This window comes from Rattus rattus, chromosome 3 (genome assembly GCF_011064425.1).
Source record: "Rattus rattus isolate New Zealand chromosome 3, Rrattus_CSIRO_v1, whole genome shotgun sequence".
In the NCBI taxonomy this organism is placed as follows: domain Eukaryota; kingdom Metazoa; phylum Chordata; class Mammalia; order Rodentia; family Muridae; genus Rattus; species Rattus rattus.
In genome coordinates, this window is record NC_046156.1 from 4,504,357 (window position 1) to 4,531,648 (window position 27,292).

General features: G+C 40.7%; 1 protein-coding gene across 1 annotated transcript in view; it reads right to left on the bottom strand.

Moving 5' to 3' along the window:
* Negr1 (neuronal growth regulator 1) overlaps positions 1–27,292 on the bottom strand; it is a 429,098-nt gene that overhangs the window by 237,087 nt on the left and 164,719 nt on the right. The window contains exon 3 of the mRNA XM_032897116.1: positions 453–584. Within this exon, the coding sequence (XP_032753007.1) occupies positions 453–584 (132 nt within the window). The remainder of the gene's footprint in view (positions 1–452; positions 585–27,292) is intronic.

Below are 27,292 nucleotides of genomic sequence, written 5' to 3' on the forward strand. Positions count from 1 at the left end.
TCATATTAACTTCATGATAATAATGTTTATATTTCCAAGCTAGAAGTTCATTCATCCAACTGAGTAAGCCTCACCACCTGCTCTCATCTTTCAATGAATTGCTTCCTACTTGTGTCTACCAGGTCTGATCAAGTGCTGCACATTGGATTTCTGCTGGTGTCCAGCAAGTGAGACCTAAGTCAGAGTCATAGTGCTTTAGAGACAAGGGTGAGATCTCTGGGAGCGCTGGGCATGAAGATGACACTGGAAAAATTTAGTCTGTATATCATTCAAACCTTTGCTGGGATCTGCTGAGGCTATAGTACACACAGAGGGGTGTGTGTGTGTGTGTGTGTGTGTGTGTGTGTGTGTGTGTGTGTGTGTGTGTATGCTCAGATATATGACCTAATAAAGCAGCCATAGCAATTTCAGACATTTCTCAGTAGTTATGGTGATAAAGAAAAGAGACTTACAGTTCACGACCACTCTCACTTTCTTCACATCTGGGAATGATACATCGTTCTCTGCACTGCATTCGTACTCCCCAGCCTGGTCTCTTGTAATTCCATAAATGTCCAAATATTGTCCATTTTCAAATGGTTTTGCTACAACAATAACAGAACATAGACAGTGCATTTAATTGTTACTGTTAGAGGCTTCATTCAAGGAAAACAACCACCTTAGCGGTTCCTAACAGACATCACTATCCAGACAATTCCACACACGACAGAAAATGAGAAAATGGGGACCCAAGAGCAGAATGCCCATGTTTTCCTTAATTGGTTCTGGTTTCAAAGCCCTTCATATAGAACAGCCCTGAACCATGTCCTCTCAATGTGCACGGAATTCACCCGTGTCACTTGGTGTGTACTTTTATATAGTGCAAAATACCAACTGGACACTTCACCTAACTAAATGTCTCTTTTCTCCTGGGAACCTCCCCCTGCTCAGCAGCCAGATGGCTTGATGAAAATACACAGGGCTATAAAACCAACACCAGAAGCCTCTATCCAAAACTGCCGATGCTCCCAAGCAAGCCACACTGTAAATGCTATATGCAAATCACCCAGTGAATCTCAGGGAAGAGCTTAATGGTTCTCAACTAAGAGTTAAGTGGTTATACAAACAAACCAAATTATCTTTATTTTTTTATTATTCCAGTGAAAACATTCTGTTTGACTAAAAATAACGGTAGATTAACAATATAAAGTCATAATCACAGATGGAAAAATATCCCCAAGTTAATGAGATTGGAAATCAAGACTCCTTTCTTCAGTAATAGGATTTGTACTCAAACAAAAGAAGAGTCACTGGGCAGCTGGGGTCCTGACAGAGTCTCTGCAGAGAAGTTGTGGTGCTTGGAGTGAAGTTCTCTCTTCCTGTCATTTAGATAACTGTGAAATATATTCACATTTCAGTGCCTACAGAAGGGATTGGGGATGAAGGAATCTACTAACCATCATTTCCCAAAGTCAAGGCTTCCTCGGTCTTCATGCTGTCACCTTTCCAGAAATACAATGACCCAGAAGTTAGAAAGTTAATGGGATTCACTTTCAATAAATCTAAGGAAATTCAGTTACAGCCTCTCAAATCTAGAATGCATGTCAATTACTGTACCCCCTGTGGGTTCTGTCTGGGACAGTATTCACCATCACAGTTTGCCCTCAGAATGACTGTGACTTTGCCAATAAAAGACATGACTGCTCAGAATATATCTGACTCTTTTGCCGTTTACCATGTTGCTCTCACTTGAAGATGGAGAGAGTTAAACCTCTGGAATATTAGTCGACTGACAAACTGTTCGGAGAAGTAAGATTTCAAAATAAGAGTTAACTTCACAATCTAAATTGGAGAACATTGGTGACAAGATCCCTATCACCCAATCTATACCCAGGCACAGTGCTCCGTCATGTGACTCTCTTTCTGATTTGTTCTCACAACTCCAGTTTCAAGGACTTAAATTATTCTGCAAAAACAAATGAAACTTGGAAGACAAATACTCATCTACACCAGGCACATACTGCAACCTATCTGAACGATCAAGAGTCAGGTAATCATTAGCTAAGTAATTAAGCTTGGAAGCTATACACATGTGCTCCACATGCTCTTTAGTTCTTATTGCTTAACCATGACAAGAATAAAAAAAACACTAGCCTTTAAATCATTGAAGGTTAGGATGTTGATTTTATTAGTTTGATTAGTGTATATTAATTATGTACAGTAAGGAATTTCATCCACACACTTTTCTACATGTACTTAATATATTTCAATCATATCTGTTCCCTGTTATCCTTTCTTACCTCTCTGTCATCCCTATCCATCTCCTTCCACTCCCCGGGTACGCTCTCTTCTGCTTTCATGTGACCTGGTGAATTTCATTAGGGTTCTTGATACTGGCATGCTGTTTATTTATAGGTGCATATATCAGTTAAGAAAATATTTCTTTCTTCATCATCAACCATCACCTTTTTGTAAATTCTCATGGAAGATAACATAGATTTTTTTTAAAAAAAATACATACTAGAATCAATAAACGTAGTAAAATGTGAGAAACAATGGGTTCAGAACAAATGTTGCAAATTCTGAGAAGAAATTGAGTATACCATGGGCAGAAATGTCACTATAGCATCAGCCAGCACCAGAGATGCCTTTTATACCTACTGAGTATATATCCCTGTCATGGGTATGGTTGCCACAGTCTACAGAGTGACTTGGAGATCTTTCTTCACACTGCCTCCAAATGAGGCCTGAGCTGTCAGTCAGAGAGTCATATGATGCTACAGTCATCCATCAGTCATACAACCCCCCCAATAAAGGGGGTAGATGCTACAGACAGTCATCAGTCATATGACCCCCATAAAGGCACCTGCCAGATGTAAAACATCCCTTAGGGTCATTCTGCTTTTTTTGTCTGACTATTGGAACTTTTGGTCTGATGTAGCATCTACTCTCCTTGCCACAAAAGGTAGGCATAGGGTGTCTGTCTTATGTGGGTAGGATGTCTATTCTGAACTCACCTTTGCTCTGTTCTAGGGTTGGTCATTCCAGAGCTGAATTCCAGATTGGAAAATTAAGAGCTGTGTTTGTCAATATATAAACATTTGATCAAGTCATTTTAGTCCATCAGTGCAATTCAGCTCAACCCATCCCAAAGTTAAAGATCAGGACAAGGCTTGATGGACGTAGAGAGAAAAGACAAAGACAATAACCCCACATGAGACAGGGATCTACTTAGTTCTAATATGACTCCTGTAGATGTTCACAGTGTGATGAGCTTCATCACCCCGTGAGTGGCAATTTCAGTGGTGATGCAAGAACAATGTAAACAGCAGACTCCTGGTCACAGTGCTTCCCCTGTACCAGTGAAGCTCCTATTGTGTCATTGTGTGTTGTCTGGACATCCTCACAAGGCACATACTTAATAAATATTTACTGAATGGGTAATCATATGTCCACTTAATGAGAATGAAGTCCCATGCACTAAAAGTCCATACTAGAAGAACTCTCCACTTCACTTTCATTGTCACAGAGAAGGAAAATAATCCTAGAAAGAGTTGTCCTATTGATTGACACCCTGACATGACAGAAAGTGACCAGTTGAGAGAAAATCCTGTAAAGTAAGCTACTGTCACTCCTTTATAAGATCACAAAGACTATCAAAATATTAAATACCTCATGGCAGAATAAAGATAAGAGCTTATGAGGACTACAAGATAAACAGTTTTCGTTTGCAGTAATCTCTTCCAAATAGAGCCATACTCTTCTAAAGTGTGAGTGAATTAATTAATAAATGAATGAATAAATAACTAAGAAAACTGGCTGCTCTTACATTTAGGAATCAGGTTGAGTTCCCAGCATCCACATTGTGGCTCATGACCTGTGTTCTGTTAGCTTTACCTCTGAAGAATTTCAGGCCTGTTCTAGGAGCCCCTGACTCAGTCTTAGTTCTCTAAATGTGTTTGATACTGTGGTATAACAGTAATTAACTACCATACTTCAGAAACACTTCAGAGATATTCCAAAATCTTTACCCAGGAAGAGTTATCACATTATTCCTGGATTCCTTGCAGAAAGATGTACTGTTAAGAGTCTCACAGCCAGTAGAACTTGATGGCACTCTCCTATGAATTTGCAAAATATTCTTACAATGGTTCACGTACATATATAGGAATGGTCATTTCCCAATAGCTTGTCATCCAAGCTCATATTTGAGGTCATGAACCACTTCTTCTTGGCATTGTCTCACGCAGTGTAGTCAAGGATATAAGGTAAATTTGCTGGGCCAACATTTCAGCTCTATCAATCCTGAGCTATATAACCCCTTTCTAAATTCTTATTTGCTAACTTACAAGCAATGTATGGGGACAGTGACATAGCCTGCTTTGTCAGGTTATGCAGAGGAATAACTTATACAAATATATCATTCACACCATTGTATAACACACAATGAGTATAAAATATACATTTGCTCTTATTATAATATACAGGCTTGGGAATGCAAGGGAGTTTTGTTTGGAGACTGTTTCTGCACTGATGGGTTACTGTATTCAATGAGTCATTTCTACCTTATCATGGTTTCTAATAGATGTGAAAATTAGGAAGCTGGGCAGGAGATAATAAAAGCAATGGCCATCCCTGTTCTTCTATCACCTCAGCAGTTAAGGAAACATGCACATCTTGCCCATCAACTGTTAAAATAGGCATAACCTTTATTGGAGTTCTTAGGAACAACGCAGCTTTCCCTGTTTCTTGTACATGTGTTAATGGGTTTACATATATACACGTGAACCATAGGATTGTCTGGAGAGTCTCTAGTATAAAAACAGCATCCAAAGAAATCCTTGAAGAGCTGTGTTTCTGGTAAGAGTGGTAGAAGATGTAACAAGGCAAGAATCCCACTGAATACTACAGGCTAACCAAAAACAAGCTCAATGCCAGGGATTGGGTACCTCTTTTGAAGTTGTTGGCAGGTGAAGTCCCATAGATGATCAAGTATTACAGCCTAGTGCCATCACTCTTAACTTCCCTCTAGAACTACATGGTAAGATCCCATCGCTGAAGGCATTATATATTCAAGTCACAGCACATGGGAAATCAAGCTGGTACTGACCTGGAAGCTTTCTGTCTAGCTTTCATAGTGCTGGAAGGTGCTAGGCATGCTACTAGAAAAGGAATCAGTCCTACATAGTTGTAAACCCTGGGAGATTCAGTAGAGACCAGACCAGCAAGATTTGCCCACTGTTGCAACAGTGCTATGAAAATCACAGAGTAACTAACCAGTTCTGATTGGAGTTAAGTCCTGCTTTACAAGTCAGAACTCATCACAGGCACCAAGAACTTATGACTACGCAGATCATACGCCCTAGGGGAAAACCTCATTTTATTTTTCTGCTAAATGGACATAGCTTTAAACCAACTCCTAGGAACTTATCAGATTACACCCATAAAAACGTGCATCTATCAACCATCACTGGAGAGACTTTTTGCAGTTGATGGTGATGGCCAAGGTGCAGAGAATGTTAGACTGTACAATCTTCAGCCCTAAATAAGACATCTATCTATAACATACTCCCATCTGGGCAGGAAAGATTATAAGAGCCAGGGCCAGTGGTTAACTATAAGAATATAGTGTTTTCTAGACACAAGCAGGTCTGTGAACATAAGAACTCACAGTACAAGTCCTACAGCAGCTCAAACCAGACAAAATTCCTGCATAAAAAGGGACAGTATGCATAAACTCTCATCTCTCCCTGACGAGCTATTGGCAGTTGGTAGCTGCTGGATGGGGGAGAGTCAGGTTTCTTTATTGGTTGTGACTGCTGCTGAATGGATTCCCAGTGGATGAAGCACTATTAGACTATAAGAGCAGCACATATTGGTCTTGATGGGTTCAAAAACCCAACAAAACCAAACAACAAAAATACCTAATGGATACAAAATTGGGTGCATAGGGTGGAATTAGAAGCTGAAATATGGTCCAAGTATAACACATTACATTCTCAAAGAGTAAATGGAAATGAATTGTAGCAGACTTAAGAGAATGCTCATGGCCAAACTTCTTGCAGTCTGCCTTTCTCTGCTAGTGCCCTGAGCTCTTCCTTTTCTAGTCACCTACATGCCTTCCCAAATTTCAGTTCCCTGAAGAGACAAGCAAGATACTCAAAGGAGCGTTATGTGATTTACTGACCAGTCCCTCAGCCCATATGGCATCCTTAAGGAACAAAAACAGCACAAACACAATTAAACAAGGGTCACTCTGACCCTGTGTGGCATAGAAATGTTCACTACCACTTACTTAATTCTTAGCAGTTCTATGTGTATTTTTATTGTACTTATGGTCTGTGAAATAAAAGGCTGTCTCCTATTCCATATCTTAAATTAGGTCTATAGTTGCTAACTATATTTTCATGGGAAAATAACTATACAAATGTCTGAGCAGTTAAATTTTCCATCATTGTTAAAAAGTATTGTGGTTAACAATTAAATAAAAATAAAGTAAAAAAAAATCTATCTTTCCTTTGTCCAAAATACGATGCTAAATGCCTCTATGTGAATCAATTCCTCAGTGAGGTTTCAATTAACTTATGGGGCAAACCTCACGGTTTTGACTCTCTGTACCCGTGGATTCTGAATTCATGAATTTAATCACCCAGGAATGGAAACATTTATTTTTAAAGTTTCAGTACTAAAAGTCTATAAACTGATTTTCTTATCATTATTCCCTAAAGAGTACAATACAACTACTTACGGCACATTTACACTGTGTTAGGATTGTAAATAGTTTAAATGGTAAAGTACAAGGAGTGACCCAGTTATATTCAAACACAAGCCTACTTTAAATTAAGAGACTTGGGCATGTATAGAGTTTGACGTCTGTGGAATGTCCCAGATTCAGTGTTCCACAGTCAAGGTAGACAGACCCTCTCTGTAGAACAAGGCAATAACAGCCAAGTGCTTAAGCATTTTGCCAATGACTCAGTTGCATATGTGGAATCAAAAAGCAACTCCTAAAACTCAAGTTTGGATTCACAGGTGGCCTCAGTGCCTAAATTTAAAAGCAGGCAGCAGAATGGCCTGTGGTAAGAACTAGATTAAGGTCTGTGCACAGAACTCTGGTTATTTTTGAACAATAATGTATAATTTAAATGGGTGTTGACCCCTGAACAAGGCTTTTGGATCTCATGTTAAACTTCTGTGGCTGTTAGTGCATACTTACTGGATTAAAATCAGTATTAACCCAGCTGTCAATTTCACCTCTTCCATATGCTGTGTGTGTGTGTGTGTGTGTGTGTGTGTGTGTGTGTGTGTGTGTGTGTGTGTGTGTGTGTGTGTGTGTGTAGTGTCTTCTCCAAAGAATGGTTCTTTCTGGTCTCTAAGGTAATCAGATCAGAAGTAGGGGTGGACTTACCAATGGCATCGTGCTAAGAACCTTAACAAAGGAGCACATTTTGGAGGATTCAGTGTAATTACAGAAGTCTGGAGAGCAACAGAACCATGGTCCTAAAGAGGGAGCATGAGCAGTCCTCTACCAACCACTGCTGACTTAGACAATGGCTAAGTCATATCATGGAAGGTTGTTCAAGTCCCTGGGCCATCAGCTAGGTCCTGGTTCTCCATCAGAGTGACAAACCTAAATTTCTGACCTGTATAGTATATGAGGATGTCTTTGTTCTTGGGCCCCACTAAGTCTCTGGCAGTTTGGTACACATGACAACTTAGAACTAATTCCACACACTTGACTAAAGTCAGCCATGGCTTTCTGGGACGAAGGGACCATCGCCGTTGGTGGCCACAGGGTTGACTACACTTTGTGGCTCTGCCTCCACACACATGTTGTACTTTCTATATAATTTCCAAAGACAGTAGCAGATAGGAAAGTTTTCATGGTGTAATTTATAAAGTTGCTGAGGTCATTAATCCTTCTGAATAATACAAGTAATTTCCAGGAAAAAAAATGAATTCAAAGAGAACATTCCTTTATGAGAATGTACTAAAAATATATCAGGTAATGCAATTCTGGGATGTGTTCTCAGAGCACAGAGGTAATGGAATCTGAAGGTGGTGTAAGAGAAGGGTATTAAGAAAAATGAAATTGTGGAACTCGCCCCTCCCGCCCCGAGATGATTCTAACAAGGTTCAGAAGCAAATAAAACAACCAAGAAATACAAAGTTCACTTTCCCAGTCTTCTTCTTCCACACTTTCATAGCCTACCAGCTAGCAGTGAGGAAAAGCTCAGTCCACAGTCGTTTCTTTCTTTCCTGACTGTCGTCTGCTACAGATACTTCATCATGTGTTCGTTCAGGAGACAGCAATTGTGCCCCAATATCTGATCAGTCAACACGATCCTTTCTACTTCCAAAAGTATATAGTTCATTGTGGAAACCAAAGAATAAACAGGTAATTTTAATAGCGTCTAGCAAATGTCACATTTGGCATAAATGCAGGGGGCTATTTGTCATTATTCTGAGAAAAAAATTGTCCTAATCAAGATTCTAGAAATTGGATTAAGTTCGAATATCAGCTTCGGGAGAGTAGGCAGGGGTAAGTCTGAAGCTTATAAGCATAAATCACAGGCTAGAGGGACTTTTGTTCTGCAAAAATAATTTGCATTCTTGTTGGGGGAAGAATGCAAACCCCTGAAAGGAATAGAGTGCTGCAACATATTTAAATATCTAATTTTAAAATTCTGCTCCTATAATTCCACTCCTCAATGTGTCCAGGAACAATGACCAAAAGTATCATTTTATTATTTACCACTCCATTAACAATTGAAACCTAAAAAACAAGTTTTCCATTCTTTGGACAACGGAAAGCACTGGGTTAGGGTTTCTGTGGCACATACAGTTGACTGCCTGGAGGCAAGCTGTGCTCTGTGGAAGCCTCACTTTGTGGCTGAGAGGAGTAAGTGGTGAATTCAGGCAGCATGAGCCACATAGAAGTTCTGTTGTCCAATGTGTTCATCAGATCAGCAGTGGCTTTTTTTGCCAGAACCCATCATGAAGCTTAGTGACAATGACAACTCTTTAAGGAAGAGGAGAATGGAGGTCATAGAATCTTCACCTGAGACGTCTTGTCCCTCCTAGTCATTCATATATGATTCTCTCCTGTTTGCACTTGGCTACATAAGGTGAGGTGTTTAAAGGAGGGACTTTATCTACACAGGTGTAGGGAGGCTGTTGCCATGTAGAAACTTACTTTGGGTTATCATTTAGACCTTCAGGAGGAAGAAGCTATTGTTTACGTCTCCCGAAAGAAGGAATTCTCATAAATTCTAAAGGATTGAACTTACACAGACAAAAAAGCTACAAAAATCGACAGGTAACAGATGTTCCTTATTAACTGCTGGGTTATGATAATCATTGGGAGGCATTCCTTGAAGTTGAGAAAAAGAAAACTGGCACCTTTTTTTTATTAAAATGCAGACATAAGAAAACCTTCATGTTGTTTGTCTAAAGGTATGCAAGCCATTGACAATGGATACCTCACCCCACAAGAACAACACCTAGTATCAATGTGGTTAATTACAAATTAAAGGTATGATAAAACAAGAGGCAAGTTTGAGAAAAGGAGATGAGTAATAGAAATAATTGAGAGAGCAAAGCAATAAACCCTAAAACAGTCAATCAATGGGAATATGAATGAACCCAAAAGATGAGCCTTTAAAAGATCCTTGAAATGAACAGACCTTAACCAGACTGCTAGTGAGTAGCAAGAAAGATGGATGCTATGCTCACTAACCACTAAGGAAATCAACACTATTGTCCCATGAAGAGAGAATAGCTAAAATGTTGGGTTCTTTATACATTTTTAATTAAAAAAGTAAATTAAAATGTAAAGTCTCAGTAGAACCAGTTAAGAGATGGCTAACATAGTAGAACAAGTTTTTAAAACTAAGATGATATTTACATATCATAAGATAACTGTGTTTATTGATAGAAGTTAGGATCAATAATCATTCTGAAATTGTAATGTCAAGGACAAGAAAATGCAACTGCAGGTATATTTTGAAAGATTCAAAGAGCAGACAAAAGGAATTACATTTTTAGACCATTGAAGTCTTCTACATCATTGAGGTGAAGTCACCTTGGAAGCCTGACTCTTATAGATCATCTAGCACTTTCACCTCAATGTCAGCAGAAGCCTTAATAGTTAAACCATATATGAGAGAGTAGTAAAAATACTGATAATGACTAATTGCCCAGATTCAACCTGGCTGTACTGAGGAATTGTGCTGTCTCCTTTTTCCAGCCAATGCTCTATCTTTTAGCTGAGAAATTATTGACATAAACATACTGTGAATGTGCTACATAAGATATCATTTCTTCTACATAATATTTTGGAAATTAGAAAAGTATCAGAGTAAGATCACTGGCACTAGAACAGGATATCATGAGTCAATTTTCTGACAGCAAAACTCAAGTGTCTCCATTAGAAAGGTGGGAGTATATCTGTACCTCTGTTGAGGTTGCCATCCCACAGTCAAAAGCTCTGACCCAGAATTGCCCCTGTCTGAAAGAACTTCAGGGACAAAAATGGAGAAAGCCTGAGGAAAAGGAGGTCCAACGATAGGCCCAAAGTGGGATCCAGCTCAAGGGAAGGTCCTAAGGCCTGACACTATTACTGAGGCTATGGTGTGCTCACAAAAAGGGGCCTATCATGACTGTCCTCCAAAAGACCCAATAAGCAGCTGAAAGAGTCAGGTGCAGATATTTGCACCCAACCAATGAACAGAAGCTGCTGAGCACTGTGGTTGAATTAGGGAAAAGCTGAAAAAGCTGAGGAAGAGGGTGACCCTATTAGAAAACTAGCAGTCTCAATTAACCTGGACCCTCGAGATCTCTCAGACAACCAGACAGAATATACCAGTTGATATGAGGCTCCCAACACATATTAACAGCAGAGGACTGCCAGGTCTGGACTCAGAGAAGAATCACCTAATCCTCAAGAGACTTAATGCCCCAGAGCATGGTGGGTTCTGGTTGGGTAGGTAGGGGTTGGGAACAACCTCGTGGAGATGGTAGGGGGAGGAGGTATGGAATGATAAACAGTCAGAGGGTGGACCAGGAGCGGGATAAAGTCTGGAGTGAAAAAAGAAATTAAATAAAAAATAACTGCCCCAAAAGAAAAGTTAAAAAACAAAAAAGGCAACTTTAATCAGCCAAAGGTAATGGAGACACCACTGTACACCCTCTAACATCTTATGTGGGAAGGGTTAGTACTTCAAATGTTGGAAAGGATACAGAGTTCATCATATAGGCCCTCTGCCTTGGTCCTGTTAGTCCCACTGGCAGGGAGGGAATTTATAGTATTCTAATTGATTTTTGGCTAACCGTGCTTTAGAAATACTACAGAGGCGACATGAATTACAACCCATGCCTGGATTTGTCACCTCATGGTACTGTCCTGTTGTATTAGCTTTGTGACCCAGGGCACTATGTGAGTGATGTACTCTTCATCTTCATGGTCTGCCTGGATAATAGAACCTGAGTTCTCTGTTGTTTTATTTGTATCATAAGTTCACGTGGAGAAACACAGCTATTGGGGGACTGCCTGTAGGAAATCCACTCACTTCTTTACCTATTTTAAATTTTCTTCTCAACATATTAGAAAACTGTGGACGTTGTGTGCCTTACTTAGGGATTTTAAATTTTAAAGTTGTCTTTAATAGCACAGACCCTCTAGTTCAGTATTAAGAGAAAGGACTGGGTCGAGGTCAGTCTGTACTATACAGTAAATAAAAGTCAGCCTGAGCTGTATAGCAAGTTATTGTTTCAAAAACTAAATAATTGAAACCAAGATCTGGAGCTGTAACTCCATGGTATACTGCATGCACCCATGCACAGAGTTCTGGCCTCTATGATTAGCACTTAAACAGGTAAAGAAGACCCTTTTTTACTGTTATTTTAAGACAGAATATCCCCATGTAGTCTATGTAGACCCCAAACTCTAGCTCAGCCCAGCCATGAATTTACATTATTTTCTGAGACACCTACTCTCATTGAACCTAGGTCTATCCAACTGAGCTAGGATCCAAGATTCCCCATCCTCAACTTCTTCCATGGTGTGAGATTATAAATACATATTATGTACCACTGCCCCTCAGTCTACATGTGGATGCTGAACACCAGACTCACGTCCACAGGTACTTACAACCTTCCCCATCCCTTAGTTAATATTTCACTTCTTATGATCACTTTCTTCAAATGGACAAGGGCAACAACTATTTTACAGTGCTGTTTTACATTCTAATTTTGACAGTATCATGAGGCTCTGAGTAAAATATCAATGAAATTAATTTTTTATAGATATACATACATTGATAAAATTAAGATTGAATTTAATACAGCATGTGCATTGGCTATGGTATTTGTCATTGAACTTAATGTGTTGACAAAACCTGGGACAGTAAATCCGTTTAATGGCCCTAAATTCATGCCAATGTGAAGTGGAAATTTAAGGGTTCTTTACAAAGTCAGTTGGATGTTGTTTTGCTGGGGCAAACACCTGAAGGACATTTTGTTAAAGTGGACACAGGTGTGAAAGGCTAAGGCAGACTCGAGAATGAATATTTCAATGAAGCAGGCACAGGAGAAAGATGTTCTGCTAAAATGAGTATGTGAAAGGACTTGTGATAAAGGATTCTTTGCTAACACCACACATGTGTTGGTCTGCCTTACATTGCATAATTGAGCTGCAATTTGTCAGGACTCCTTAGAAAGAAATCACCAAAACCTTCTAGTGGTTACTGAAGTTCCTTGCTGGACTTGGGCTGATTGACAGAGTGATGTCAGTTGAGACAGGTGCATGTGCTGAGTGAGGCAAGACCCAAAAACCACGCTGAGGCAAGATCTGTGGAGGACTTGTGATGTTTGGAGGGAGTATAGATAGGACTCTATGGACAGTGACAGAGGCTTTGCTAAGCTTGCTTATAGAGCTGGCTGTGCAACACTGTGGATCTCACGTCTATGCTGAGAGAGACACAGCTGAGAACTTCTCCTGGCATTCCTGCTGGTCCCACCTGCCGACTTGTGCCGAGGCTGAGGCCTGGCTGTTTCTGCTAGGTCCTGTCACTGCTGTTGATAATCAGACTACTGAACTGGACTGTTGGTATATTCATGAAAGGTATGTGAGTGGACAGAACTGCCTCTGCTAACCTGTGAACTAGACTGCTGATTTCTAGACAACACAGATGGGCATTGCTCCAAAGAACTTTTCTAAACAGGTCCACTTCCCCCATATCCTTTCTTTCCCACTACTTGTGGTGGGTGATGGGTTAAAAGGGAGGTTAAAGAGTTTAAGAGCCATCATTAAAAATAAGGTCTGAAAAAAATTGAAGTTATATCAATGTCTAGTGAGTACAGAATAGCCTCTAACTCCATATTCTGAAATCCTCCTGCCTCAACTTTCTTAGTGCTGGGGTGATAGGCATGAAATTTATACAGTTTTTTTTTCATGAGTTTGAGTAAAACTTCTGATATGTGGAATATATTCATTGTGTTTTTATGTTCCTGAATTTCTTGCTGTTTTTAAGTGTTCTTGTGGCTAAAGGCATCTTTTGTAACAACCCTTGTTTAACACGAACATATCCTAACAATGATGTTAAACTGTAAGCTTGCTCATATATACTTCTTTTAAATCCTGGCCAAACATTCTGTGAGCTGAGAGAATTATTGACTTTTACTCAACAGACACATTTGTTGCTCAAGGGTTCATTCGGAAAAGAAGATTTGACAAAAATCAACTACACCCATATCTCTGATGTTTAAAATTTTTTCTTATCAAATTCATGTTTATGTGATTTCTGAACTTCCATTTTGCTATAATTTATATAAATGTGAGCACAGCTATTCAGTCTTTCTGCTTCTGTGTCCCTTTGCTTCTAAAATCAACTACTAAAACAATTTCCCTGGACTTATAAGATAGTTCTGTTAGCAAAACACTTGCCATGCAGGAAGGAGGACACCAATGTCCAAACCCACGTAAAATGTCAGTTATTATAGCTCTCATGCCCTTAATCTTAGCACTGGAAAGTTAGAGATGGGTAGCCCAGTAGCTCCGTTGCTAGTCAATGTAGCCTGATTGGTGGGCTCAGAGTTCAGAGGGAAGCCCAGCCTCAAAACATGAAGAGCAATAGAGGAGGACACCTGACTTTGTCTTTTGGCTACTGTGTGCACATATGTGCATATATGTGCATGTTTACACACACACACACACCCACACCCACCCACACACACACACACACACACACACACACCCCACAAAGAAACAGTGTAACTTTAATCTCTTTCAAAACCATTTTTTCTTTTTTTCTTTTTCTTTTTCTTCTTTTTTCCGGAGTGGCAGAGCTAGGCAAGCGCTCTGCCACTGAGCTAAATCTCCAACCCCAAAACTGTTTTTAATGATGGTTGTTAAATGCTTTAACCTCCCTTGAAGTCTACCATCCACCAGAGGTAATGGAAAAGAAAGGATATGGAGGAAGTAGACCTGTTTAGCAGGTTCTTTGGAGCAACACTGGTCTGTGGTGTCTGGGAATCTGTAGTTCGGTTTACAGGATAGCAGAGGCAGTTAGATCCACTTGCAAACACTTCATGGATACACCAGCAGTCCAGTTAAGTACAGTCAGGATAGAAAAAACAAATTAGTAGTGGTGGGACTACCTAGCAGAAACAGCCAGGCCTCAGCCTTGGCACAAATCAGCAGGAGGAACCAGGGCCCAAAGGAATTCAAGGAAAAATTCTCACCTGTGCCTTTCTCACTGAAGCAAAGATCAGCGAAGACTTGAGACCAACAAGCATTACACAGCTAGCTCTATAAGCAAGCCTAGCTCAGCCTCTATTACTGGTCAAGTTCTCTTTATATGCCCTCCAAACATCACATGTCCTCTGTGGGCCTTGCCTCAACACTGGTCTTGCCTCACTCTGCCGATCAGCCTAAGACCATGGAAGCAGCAGGAAACTGCAGTACACCACCAGGGTTTTGTTTTTTGTTTTTTTTTTTTTGGTGGGTGCATTTCTTTCTGTGGAGTTCCAGCAAATGAAGCTCAACTAAGCAATGTAAGGTGGACCATTAGCAAAGAATTCCTCATCCTGAATCCTCTTACGTGCTTGCTTTAGCAGAATGACCTTTCTCCTGTGTCTGCTTCAGTCCGCCTTAGCTTTTCACCTGTGTCCACTTCAGGAACATACTTCTTCGAGTGTTTATCCCAGCAAAACACCATCCAACACAACTAACTTTCCAAGGAACACCTAAGCTTCCATTTCAAAACAGGGAATTTAAAAATCTATAAATAAGTTCCCTTGCTTTTAGTAATGGGGGTCTTCCATTGGTGGTCCAAAGGGAAAATATCCTTTCAATGTTGGAAGTGAAAGGAGGCCAGACACGTTGGGGAGAGAGTATTACTTTATTTATGGTATGATAGGTAACCAAAATCACTAAGATTTTACACAAGAACACTGATCCTCTCTGAGATTCAAGTAAGTCAACTTATTGTATAAGCTGTGAAGAGAATTTCAGTAACAAAATGTGTGCTTATAACCTCTTCTTCACAGACCACAGACCACAGACCACAGAATTTGCCCCACCTTTCTTTTAAAACCCAGCCCTTTATTCTCACACCATCCTTGGGGATTATGCAGCCTGACTGCAAAGAGCTGCACAGACTCCCTCTAGGTTGGACCTGACAGTTTAAAAGAAGACAGTGGGTGGTGGTCAGCAATTTCTAAATACTACAGCGAAGCAATTCTGTCCCAGTCATTACTGAAGAACACAGAGCATTAGGCTGAACAAGCTCCCTGAGAGTTGTCACCACAGCACAAAACAACCAAGAGAAAAGCTCAGATGCTTAATAGGGATCAGGGAGACGTGGATGGATGTTTATATGCACCCATACTTGTGTAATGTATGTGTTTGTGTATCTGATTATGGTGTGTGTGTGTGTGTGTGTGTGTGTGTGTGTGTGTGTGTGTATGCGCATGTGCATGCACTGACCTGACCTGCAATGTCTACAGCACTTTAGGCTCCACTATACCAGCAACAAGCTGCTCAAGATGATTTCTGTTTTGGTATCTCCAGTGGCTCCTCTCCACTATGCTCAGACGTGTAGTACAACAGACAGCATCTGCCTAGTCTTAGACGTGGTGATAGACACAGAGGGTCACTGTGTTGGAGAACTGAGCATCACGTTGGAGATAGCTCGGGAGGTTTACAGGAGTGCAGCTTAGAGAAGATAGCAGCAGGTGTGTCAGCCTGTGCAGAGGAGCAAGAAGGAGCCCGGGAGACAGGCGTGACACAAGTGGGTGGAAGATAGTTCACATGTGGCTTTTACCAGGGTAAAAAGTTGTTCAGATTGCTCGGTATGTTGTCCCTGTGTGACTTGTGGATTTTGTTTGATGGGTGTAGTTTTTTAAAACCTACTTGGCTTTGTCTTCTATGCATTTAAGTTACTTGAAAATGGGATTTTTAAGATTTTCTTTTCCTAGTGGGACCAAGGGAAAGGTCAGTCTAGACCTAGGCATTCCCTCATCCTACACCAGGTGATAAAATTTAAATCCTGCTGTGAGTTTCTTCCTCACCCTTTGTCAGCTAAAGAGGTCACTCTGCAGGTGTCTGTCTGTCCATCTCAAGCCCTGCTCCCCACCTCTGTCCTGCTGTGTCTTTTCTGTCAGTGTTCTCTGAAGTCTGCTCCCCCTCCCATTCCATATTCCCCTCAGAGAGCCTCAGGGTCTGCTTATGTCTTACTTCTTGTTGCAAGGCTCTCAGCATAGGAAGCCGTGTCCTCATTTTTTTTTTTTTCCTGTTTCTATGGAACCACCATTGTCCACTGCTAAGCAAGTTTACAGTGTCTCCCAAACTGTTGTTTTAGGTGCTTGGTTAACTTTTTGATGATTTGATTGAAAATTACATACAGTTTGTATTATTTCTTGGCTTAGAACACAAGTCAGGCTGGTACAAAAAGATGCATCTGAGGGAGGTTTCTCAACCAGCCACAAAAGCTTCAATTCAATATGGGTCAGACCTGTATGCTTGGTCTTAAGGGATGATAGGAGGCTCTTTGCATATACATCATTTTACCCTAGTGTCCTCTTTACAATGATTCATTCCTATGAATGCAACCCTGGCATGATGATCCTGGCAAGAGCTCAGGAAGTGAGCTCTTTCCACCGTGACTCTTTTAGTTTTCTGCTTAGTCTTTTGTTAGGCACATGTAATTGTATCATAAACAAACAAAGTGATTATGGTAAAACTTTTGGTCGAATTTTTTTTTATTTCAAATGGTATCAAAAGATATTGTTTAAAATACAATGTTGGGGCTGGAGAGATGGCCCAGAATGTTGTGTTAAATAATAAAACAAGAAAGCACCATCCCATGCTAGTGCTTGCTACTCTCTGGTCTTAGTGGTGGTCTCACTGCCTCCATGGCTATCCCCCTGCAGTGACTGCCCATCTCCAGGTTAGCTGTCCAAATCCCTGTAACCCAGTAAAATCAAATTCTAGAGGCTTGTAATTTAACAGTCAGATTTATATCAGTAAATTCTCACTCCACAAAATGCCCAAACAAAGAACTCGGAAACAATTGATAGTGATGTCGGCTGCTCACCAAGATTGGACAAAATGTCCTGTAATCATCCATCCTTATATGGTATTCAGAGCTACCTGTGGCTATTTAAACCCATGTGGATCTAGGTCGTCCTTCTCTCCCTCCATCTTCCTTCCTTTCTTCCCTCTCCATACTCTCTGTCCTGTCTCTAAAATTCTCAACCCACCTCTCTTTTTCACTCCCCAATCACAGGCTCTTGCCTTACCTTGTGCCTGCCCTCACCTGCATATAGACATCAACGCACACCAGGGACTAAGACCATGTGCTGCTCTGGCGAATGACCAGAGATATGTTCCCAGCACCAGACCAGTAACACCATGTCCAGGTGATCTGCTAACTCTGGCCTGAACTCACATGTCCACACAGACACACACTGAAAAGTAATTTTAAAAAGTCTTTTATAACACACTGGTGGTTTGTTCAGAATTTCTCAAAATGTAACTTCTAGAGCCCATTGTCTGAGATCCATAGTTTAGGTTCTGCTGTCATCGTTATTGCTCTCTTGGGGGGTAATGGTCAACAATCATCATCCTTTCCGATGCATCCCTTAACTAATATGGGCTACATCAAAGTCTTAAGAGTTTTGGAGCTTTGAAAAATATGCCAAAGGAGCCCAGAATCTCTAGTCTCACCAAAGGATTAGGAGAGCTGACACTATCTGTTCAAACCCCTCTTCTAATAAAGGGCATTTACTTTTGTGTCTGTCACCACTGTGATTTAAAAAAAAAGAAGTAAGAGAAGTGCTGTCATCAGCAAGTGGACATGTGCTGGAGAAGTTATTGAAGACAACATCTGAGTACTGATGTTTGAGTATAACGTCTGTTGCTGTGGGTTCCTGGAGTTGGTATTTAGGAGACGTAGATAGTACTTACACGATCTTTATTGAACTACAGCTGTTTCTGTCAGGCGTTAGCTGGAATGCATTTTTGTTCCTTATAAAACTCAGACTCAGAGTGATTCTTTTATATTTTTTGTCAGTAATCATACAGTGTGGGCTTTTTCCCTCGTCTAGTTTTGGAGCAAGTAGAAAGCCATTTCTAAGCCTGCTGTCTGAGTGCCACTCATCTACAGATACAGTGAGCACGAAGAGTATGATATGACATTAGTACTATGGTTTTCTTCCTATCAAGATTGTATTTAAATTTTTTATGTATATGTGTCTGCATCTATGTGTGCTCATGTGTATGCTGTATAGGTGATGGTCGAGCATCCTGAAGCTTGTGCTGGGGCCTGAACTCTGGTCCTCTGCAAAAGCAACGTAAGTTCTTATCTGCTGAGAGGTCTCTTCAGCACCCATGATATTCTTCCTACGCGGCAAAATCTCGGTTCAGATTACTTAATAGAAAAAGGCATTTATTGTCCTAGTAACTGAATCAGAGCCAGGGGTTAGAAGCTCACACTTGAAGCTCAGACACTGGTCAGAGTTCACAAGGACTGTGCTTTTTGGTAATGTCTTTTTGTGTGTTATTCCTACGAAGGGTAGTTTTGTAGAATGCTAAAGGAAAGTGCCCACCCTTGTGCTTTCCCCTCCTGTAATGGATTTGGTCTTAGAAAGACTCAGTCCCCATGCCCCTTCATGTTCTCTCTCCCTCTCTTATTTTTGCACTTATGTATTACATACATGTGATGTGCATGCAGCATGTATATAGGTAGGTAGGCCCTAAGGATACATTCAAGATATGCTAAAAAAAAATACAGAAAACCAGTAAATTAAGGATCCCTAGTTCCAAGGAAGGATTGAGTCTGCCCTCATTTCGGCCATCTGGTGAGAGGTTAGGGGGATGTAAGCATTAAGTGTTAAGCCACTGGGGGAAACATCAAGAAACACTACTACCCACTCGCCCTCAACAGGATCATAAACAGATCTGAAAGACGTGTAACCCCAAACAGAGCATAGGGCCACAAGATCCTGTTAGCATGTGCTGTGGTATAGGAAGAGTCAGCAGTAAATTCTTAAATGCATGCAGTTCTAGAGGGGGCCATTGTAGAGAGGAGAGCAATGCTTGTTCAGTCTGGAAGACAGAGATGTACTCATGATATTACTAGGTAGAGACCAACGGTCCTCTTCACTTGTGCTCATCAGCAGCCCTGAGTCTTGAGTCTTGAAGAGAGCAGAATTCTGGGTGCCTGTTAGTATGTGAGGACCACCCAGAAGGCTTACAGTTGAAGAGGAGCCCTTGTTGGTATGAAAACATTGGAAGTGACAAGACTGGCCTGGATTAGAAAGAGACTCAGCTGAAAAAGGTGGCACACTGAGCCAACAGTCACAGCCTGTCTGTGAGGACTTTAAGAGGCTAAAGTCTGTGCAAGGAACTTATCAAATACTCAGACTCTACAGAGAATGAGCAGAGTCCCCAGTCAGAGTAGCCACATGAGACTTGAGCTCTAGGTGAGGAGAATTCACCAGCTGTGGCTGCTTACAGGAACAGAGATCTGAGGGACCCACAGAGAGCAAAGCTTGTTGCAATGGGCCCAATTCGTTTACAGTGCAGCCAGGTTCTGAGAGGAAGAGAAATGTGAAGGAACCTGGACACAGAGACAATGGGCTAGAATGACAGATCAGGTCTCAGGAAGGGTAAAAATCATCAAGGTAGAGTTGAGAATATAGAAGGCAAGGCTGACCTTGCCACAGAGGTAACTGCCCCAGGCCTATGCTTCCTCTAAACTCCCTTCTACAGAAAACATTTTTAGCTGCAGGCAAGAGTGGAGACCACAGATCTCTTCTGTTAGGACAGATCTACATTTGATGGTGTAGGCTTTCATACATGTTCTCAACATGCTTTTATCGATGTTTGGTTTTATTTTAAATTTACTACTTATAGCTTTACTACTCTGACCCATACTTGATTTTTAGAGTAGACGCCTGGCTCTAAAGGAGTTACATGATCTTTCTGAACTTCACTCCTCTGGAGGGATGAACATCACCACAGGGAGAAGTTCAGAGTAACTAAGCCATTCCATGCCCCAGTGCACAGCACCAGGCTGCACATGCAAACAGTGACGGTGTTAGTGTCATTTCTTCCTGCTCCTCCCTGCTCCGCCATGCCCTCCTCACTTCCACTTACTGACACTGAGCTGAGCATGACAAGGGGCCATTGAAGTCAGCTACTGTTTCTATGTGTCTGTTCTTCCCTGAGAGACATCTGATGGAGAGATCATCTGGGAGCCAGGCAAGCCTCATGGTTGTAAAATGACCATTCTGGGGAGGATCACTGTACAGCTTAGGTGTGATTTCATATAAGAGAGACTGCAGTTTGCCCTTTGGCTCAAAGATCTACCCTGTGCACCCTGTTGGGCTGCAGCTGCCCTTTTCCTTCTGTTCCAGCCTCATCAGCAACTCTACCCCTTCCCAGGTGTGAGGCTCCTGCATCAGTGACCATCCTAACTGATGCCTGTGTATTGAATGATTCCTCTGATACCTGTGTGTCTCAGCCTATGTCTGTCTCACGTATGGTCAAATGCCATCTCCTATGCCACGTTACCCCACAGCCATATTTAAATGATAGCTCTCTCCCACCCTGGCTCTCAGTCTCCCTTCAAGACATTATCATCTCCCTTTCTCTTCCCTTCTAACATGCTGTGTGATTCAGGAGAATACTAAGTTTCATCAGTGGACTTTCTTACAGCTTGAAACTTCCACAAGGAAGGAACCTTTCTCTGTTTTATTTACTACATATCCTGGGCTTTGTAGGCCTTTACACACTTGTAGGATTAATGGAAGATGTGATTGACTAGAGAATATGGGATCTTCACATTAGCAACTTATCAAAACTCATTAAAGGAAGAAATGAATAGCTTTAATAAGAATTACATTTGGTTTTTTTTTATTGATTTGGTGGTTATTCATATGAGAATCTGACACTAACTTTTGAAATCAAATCTGATAAAGTTAACTGAGAGGAGTTCTAAGTGAGGACATGTCTATAATAGAGGCCCCAAGAGATTCTCCGGGAGATGGATAGAGACTCTAAAGTTGAAGGATATGGCTTCACTATAAAGTGGCACAAGCAACTCTGAATTATCCGTTGGAAACGAGATCTGCATCGTGTACAGTTTACGTTGATTGAATACGGTTTGGTCCACCACTAAGGTGTTGATTGAAGTTGCCCAGTGCTTGCTTTTTATACTCAGAAAGTTGGCAGTGGCACTGTCAAGAACTACATATGATTTTGGAAAAGAGATAAATCAACCCATGGAAATGGTGCTGAAAATCAAAGCTGGAGCTCCTTCTAAAGTGGTAGCAGGGTGGGATATGTTGTTTTCAAAAATTTTGTGAGTAAAACTTGAAGGCTGATTTTTGTCTCCTGCCTGTATCAGATATCATGGCACACACACACACACACACACACACACACACACACACAGACACACACACACACACAGGTACACATACATACACATACATACACATATATATGCTATATAGGAAATATGTAAGGCTTCTCAATCTTTGAAAGTACATTTTTGAGAAGTATATTAAGTCTTTCCAAATGTTATGAAATACACTGTTTAATGTGCTATTATTATGAAAGGACATTAAACATAGTTGAAAGTTCTCAATTTTCATAAATCTTTTAATAGTTAATTATTTAATTATATTTAAATCTTGGTTTTCTTATCATCAGCTGCTACGCTACTGGTGTAGAGGAACAACGGTGGCATTATGTGTTGAATGCATGTGCCATTGTGTCTATGTGTGTATTTCTGAGTGTTTGTGTGGGGTTGTGTGTGTGCATGTGTATATGGGGTTGTATCTATGCAAATGCCTGTGTATTGAGTGTATGTGTTCGTTGAGTGGTGAATGTGTCTCAATGCATGTATTTGTGTTTGTGTGTGTGAGTGTTGAGTGTGTCTTCTTAATCTAATAATATGAAAACATGAGTGTGAAAAGATAAAGATCAGTGACAATTAAGCCTACTTTTGCCATGATTAGAACTTTTACTTTTATGTTTCTAAGAAGCACTGGGAATGAGAAAATATTAAACTTCTAGGTTTTGTTCTCTAAAAGAATTTTTGACTCAGAAATTTAATAAAGAACAGACCAAGTTTGTAATTCGTGTTAATGAAGCCTAAGTCAGGATGTAACATTGCTATTTGGTCTTTGTGTGGCCATATTCCCCAGCCTCCCTCCTGGTTTTGAAACAACTTAAGGACCAAGTAGGATTGGGCAAGCATACTCTTCCAGGCTCCCCTGTGCTCTCAGTCATTGTGCCAGCACCAGTACCAGCATCTGCTGCCTGTGGACCCAGCTCCGTGATCACTGGCACCCTGAGGTCTAGAGGCACATGTCCCCAGAATCACTCAGGGGATTCTCTAAGAAGCAGAAAACAAGCAACAAATATACTTTTATGTTTTTTTTTAAAGATTAACACAACTATTGCTAATGATAGATAATACTTTTGGCTAGAACAATAATCTACATAAAGAACATTGTATTTCTGCTATAGAAACGTAAGTCCTTAGGTTTTCTTATTTTCTTATTTATTTATTTATATTTATTTTTAGTAAGAAATTTCATTTAAAAATTACACTGTTTTTTTCTTGGCTCCCACCAGTGGAGCAGGCAAAATTGGATTTCCCTACAACAATTGCTGCCGGAGTCCTCTGCAGGGACAGGTGGCTATGATATACTGTTTTCATAAACAGGGTGTTCCGGAGGCTTCTTCTCTGCAGCAGAAACGATGATACAGCCCTAAGGTATCATCCAGGACATAACATGGGTGGGGGGGCAGGTCAAAGTTATGTTTTTGAAATTTCAGTGCTTTATTGTGAGTACATGTCAACAAAGATAAGAACAAGGAGGCTCATGTTAGACAGAGACCAGACTTCTGCTCTGCTCTAATCATGAAGGTGTCAACAAACCAAGCTCATGTCTCTAGTTTCCACGATACCTGTGTATCATTAATTATAGAGAACTTAAGCTTTGCAAATCAGATGCAGTCTTCAGCCCTACTTGTATATCATACGCCCTCCTCCAAGGCTCAGAGACCATCACAGAAGAGAGGATAGAAAGAGTGTAAGACCTAGAGGTCAGGAAAGGTGGAGTGAAGTGTCGTCTCAGAGGTGAACTCACAGCAGCTGTGATTGTCTGCACACGATAAAGCCAGACAATGTTCTAGCTCAGTGGGAAGAGACTCCACTCCAGGTGAGGGATAGTAGACAAGTCTCTTCCGGGGGAGGGAGAGTCAGGTTTGTTACTGGTGTGACTTCTGGTAGGTCGATCATACATACCCCAGTGGATGGCCTCACCTTCATGCACATAAGAGCAGATCAAACTGGACTCAGTGAGATAAAAAATATTTAAAAAGATATGAACATTGGAGAGCAACATGAGGCAGAGTTCAAAATTTGGAGGGGAAAAGTGAGGAGGCGAATATGACCTAAATACATTGTATGTGTATATGAGATTCTCAAAGCACAAACAAAAATAGTATAAAGGGTTAAAAAAGCAAAATGCAAAATGATGTAGTCATTCAAAACACTTCACAATTGGATGATATCTGGATTTTTAAAAAATTAATCATGACTTGACAAATGTGTGAATGAAAAGATGATACCATGATTTGGAAACATGATGTAGAATTAGAGAATCAACTACTGTGCATCTTTTGTATCAGAAACTCAGCATCAACTGGTGTGTTGGGTTGTGTGCTCACAATTTTCTGCTTCAGTCTCACTAGTGCCATGAACAACACACAGCGTTGATTGTCCTGTGTGTCAAATCCAGGTTCTGTGTCATGTGATAGAAATATAAGGCATGACAAATTGCTTGACAAAGCAGTTGATAATTTGGAAATGCATGAGAGAGACAGTTTAATGCAATATTTCTCTACGAAATTAAAACTATCAGCTTCCATTTTATTAAAATCTTTTTTCAGTGTCGCTTTGTTTTATTTTGATTTTTGTAATAGGGATCTTACCCAGGCCCTAGCATTCCAGTCAAGCATTTGGAACCTGAGTGGCTCTTCCTATCTACAAGCCGTGCGAGAAGCTCTCATGTCAGCGCTGACAGGCTGTAAACAACGCTTGCTCACTGTCCTCACAGGTCTCTGAAGATTTGCTGCTTTTTAGCAGAAATCAAGTTCAGTTTTCTGACAGAGACTTTCTAAAGACTTATCCATATTCTACAGCTAAGGATGTGCATTGATGTGTCTGAGAAATAATACATAAGGCTGTTGAGCTCTTCTTTATGCACGGAAAGACCAAGGGCTGCAACAGGATAGGCAGGATGAGAAAACCACCACCACCACCACCACCACCAGCATCATCATCATCATCATCATCATCATCATCATCATCATCATCATCATCACCACCACCATCATCATCATCATCATCATCAGCAGCAGCAGCAGCAGCAGCAGCAGCAGCAGCAGCAGCAGCAGCAGCAGCAGCAGCAGCAGCAGCAGCAGCAAAAACTAATTTTATGGGATGCTTCCAATATAAGGTTACAGAAGAAACAATTCCCAGGGACCAGAGAAATACTGGATGAAGGAGGGGAGACTCCCACATCCTTACTGATAAACTCCCAATACCCTTAGAAGCTACTGGCCATGGCATTTTGAGGATGAGTACACCCAGTTTCTCAAGACCAATATGGTCTCATGGCAGCTCCTTACTTTTCTGTTTCACACAGAACTGTTGGAATCGTGGCTAAACAGATTCTGAAATGCTATCAGATAGCATTAAAGATTAGACAAGGCCTTAACAGGCCAGTGTACTTAACATTTAATACTCAAACATCTGATACATCTGGTTTTCTTTAGGAAGAAGACATCACCTTTAGGGGAAATGATCAAAACCTATAAGAGTTCTACAGATGGGTGTGGGTTCCAGAGGCACAAGTCTACAGATATGTATTTTAACATCCACCTTTGGACGTTTTGATGGTGAACCTGAATTGCATATGTTAGTCAGAGGAGAGGAAACATTTCCTTGGGGTTTTATCTGTTTTCTGAACACAGTTTGCCCTGGTCCAAACGTTCCTTTATTCTTTGCCAAGCTTCCCACGTGAGAGCTGTAAATGTCACCTGCCCAGTAGACTTTAGGAAAGTAGACTGATACATTATTGATGCTTCAGCTTCGTGCCACACTGACAGGACCTGGGCTCTGAGACTTCTTCACTAAGGTAAAACACCTCTGAGTTGTTTGGATGGATGAACAGGTGAAAGAGTCAGGGATCCAGGAAAAGTGACATAGATAAATCTATGAGAATTCACATGCAGTCTTCCTTTCCTTCCACAAATCTCCCTCTGCTCTCCCAGCCACAATCTCTGTTTACTTCTAATCTGAGTATCTCTGAAACCCACATCCGACTACTGGTGTATCACTGGAAGCTTCTATTAAAGTCACAAACATTTGATCACCTTCCAGTGCAATGGCAAAGAGTAGCCCTGCCCTCACACTTCAGATTGTCTGAAGGCACTGCCACGTTCATTTTCCAGTAACACTTCCTGATTCTCTCTGTGGTCAGCCCCCCTATTAATAGTCGTTTTCCCTTGGAAGTTTCATGTTTAATCAACATACATCCTACCCCCTCTTTCACTCACTCAGTAATTCTTTGTCAGCTTTTGAACTCGCTTCACCGGGTACCCATGCTTTCTGTTCTTGGTTTTCAGTTAGATTTATAAGAACTTTCTACATGGATACCCTGCCAGTAGGTATCTCCAACTTAGCATGAGTTTACCTGCTCTCGATGTTTGGATTCATTCATTATAACGATTTATTTAATCTCTGTGTGATGTGTGTAGTATGCTCATGTTGTATATATTGCATATGGTATATACTACACATGAGTGTGTGGGTGCACCACCAGACATTCACGCTGTGCACACAAAATCAGAGACCAAAATTGGATATTTTTTTTAAAAAAATGACTTTTTATAATTCTCCATCATAATGTCTTGAGACAACATTGCTCACTGACCTGAAAACTCACGGCTTTAGATAGGTTGACTTGACAGTGGCTTGCCCATCTCTACCTGCCAACACTAGGGCTACGGTAGTATAAAGCCAGGCATAGTTTCTGATGTGGTTGCTTAGTAACAGGTCCTTATACTTGCAAAGAAACTGTTCTTAACTACTGAGCTATCTAGCCCAGTCCGAATGGTATGTTTTATTGTTCATGTTTCAAAACACATTTCAGCTTGAATCTCCATCAGAAAGACTCCTCAATTTCAAGTTAAATATTATCATTACCCAAAAGTTTGCTTATTTATGGTTAATTTTTTACCTATACAGTAATTTTAACCTACCAGTAACTATGCACTGTTGATTACTATGTAATTTCCAAAATACTTAAGAAATGGAGTGAACATAAATCTGATGTGCAATGAATGAGAGGGTGTTGAATTGGATGAACGAATGAAGGAGACATCCTCTCCTACAATGATGGAGATGTACCAATTACATGATTTGTGCAAAAAAAAGCACTAGAGCATGATAATTGCAGATATTATAGTAAAAACGTAAGTGAGATTTCAGTAATCTGCCACGTGAATATTTTATACGGCATATCTACATAAAACCAACCATAAACTAAATAAAGCATCTAATTAACAACACACATACGTGAATGGATACATGTAACACTCAGAAGTGTATTTCAGGTTGCTCAGCTTTAGCTTCTGCACTGTTTTTATGAGCATGGTGCCAGGGGGCAGCTTCTGAAGAGAGCACACTGTACAGTAATGCTGTGAGCTCACAGGCATCTAAGA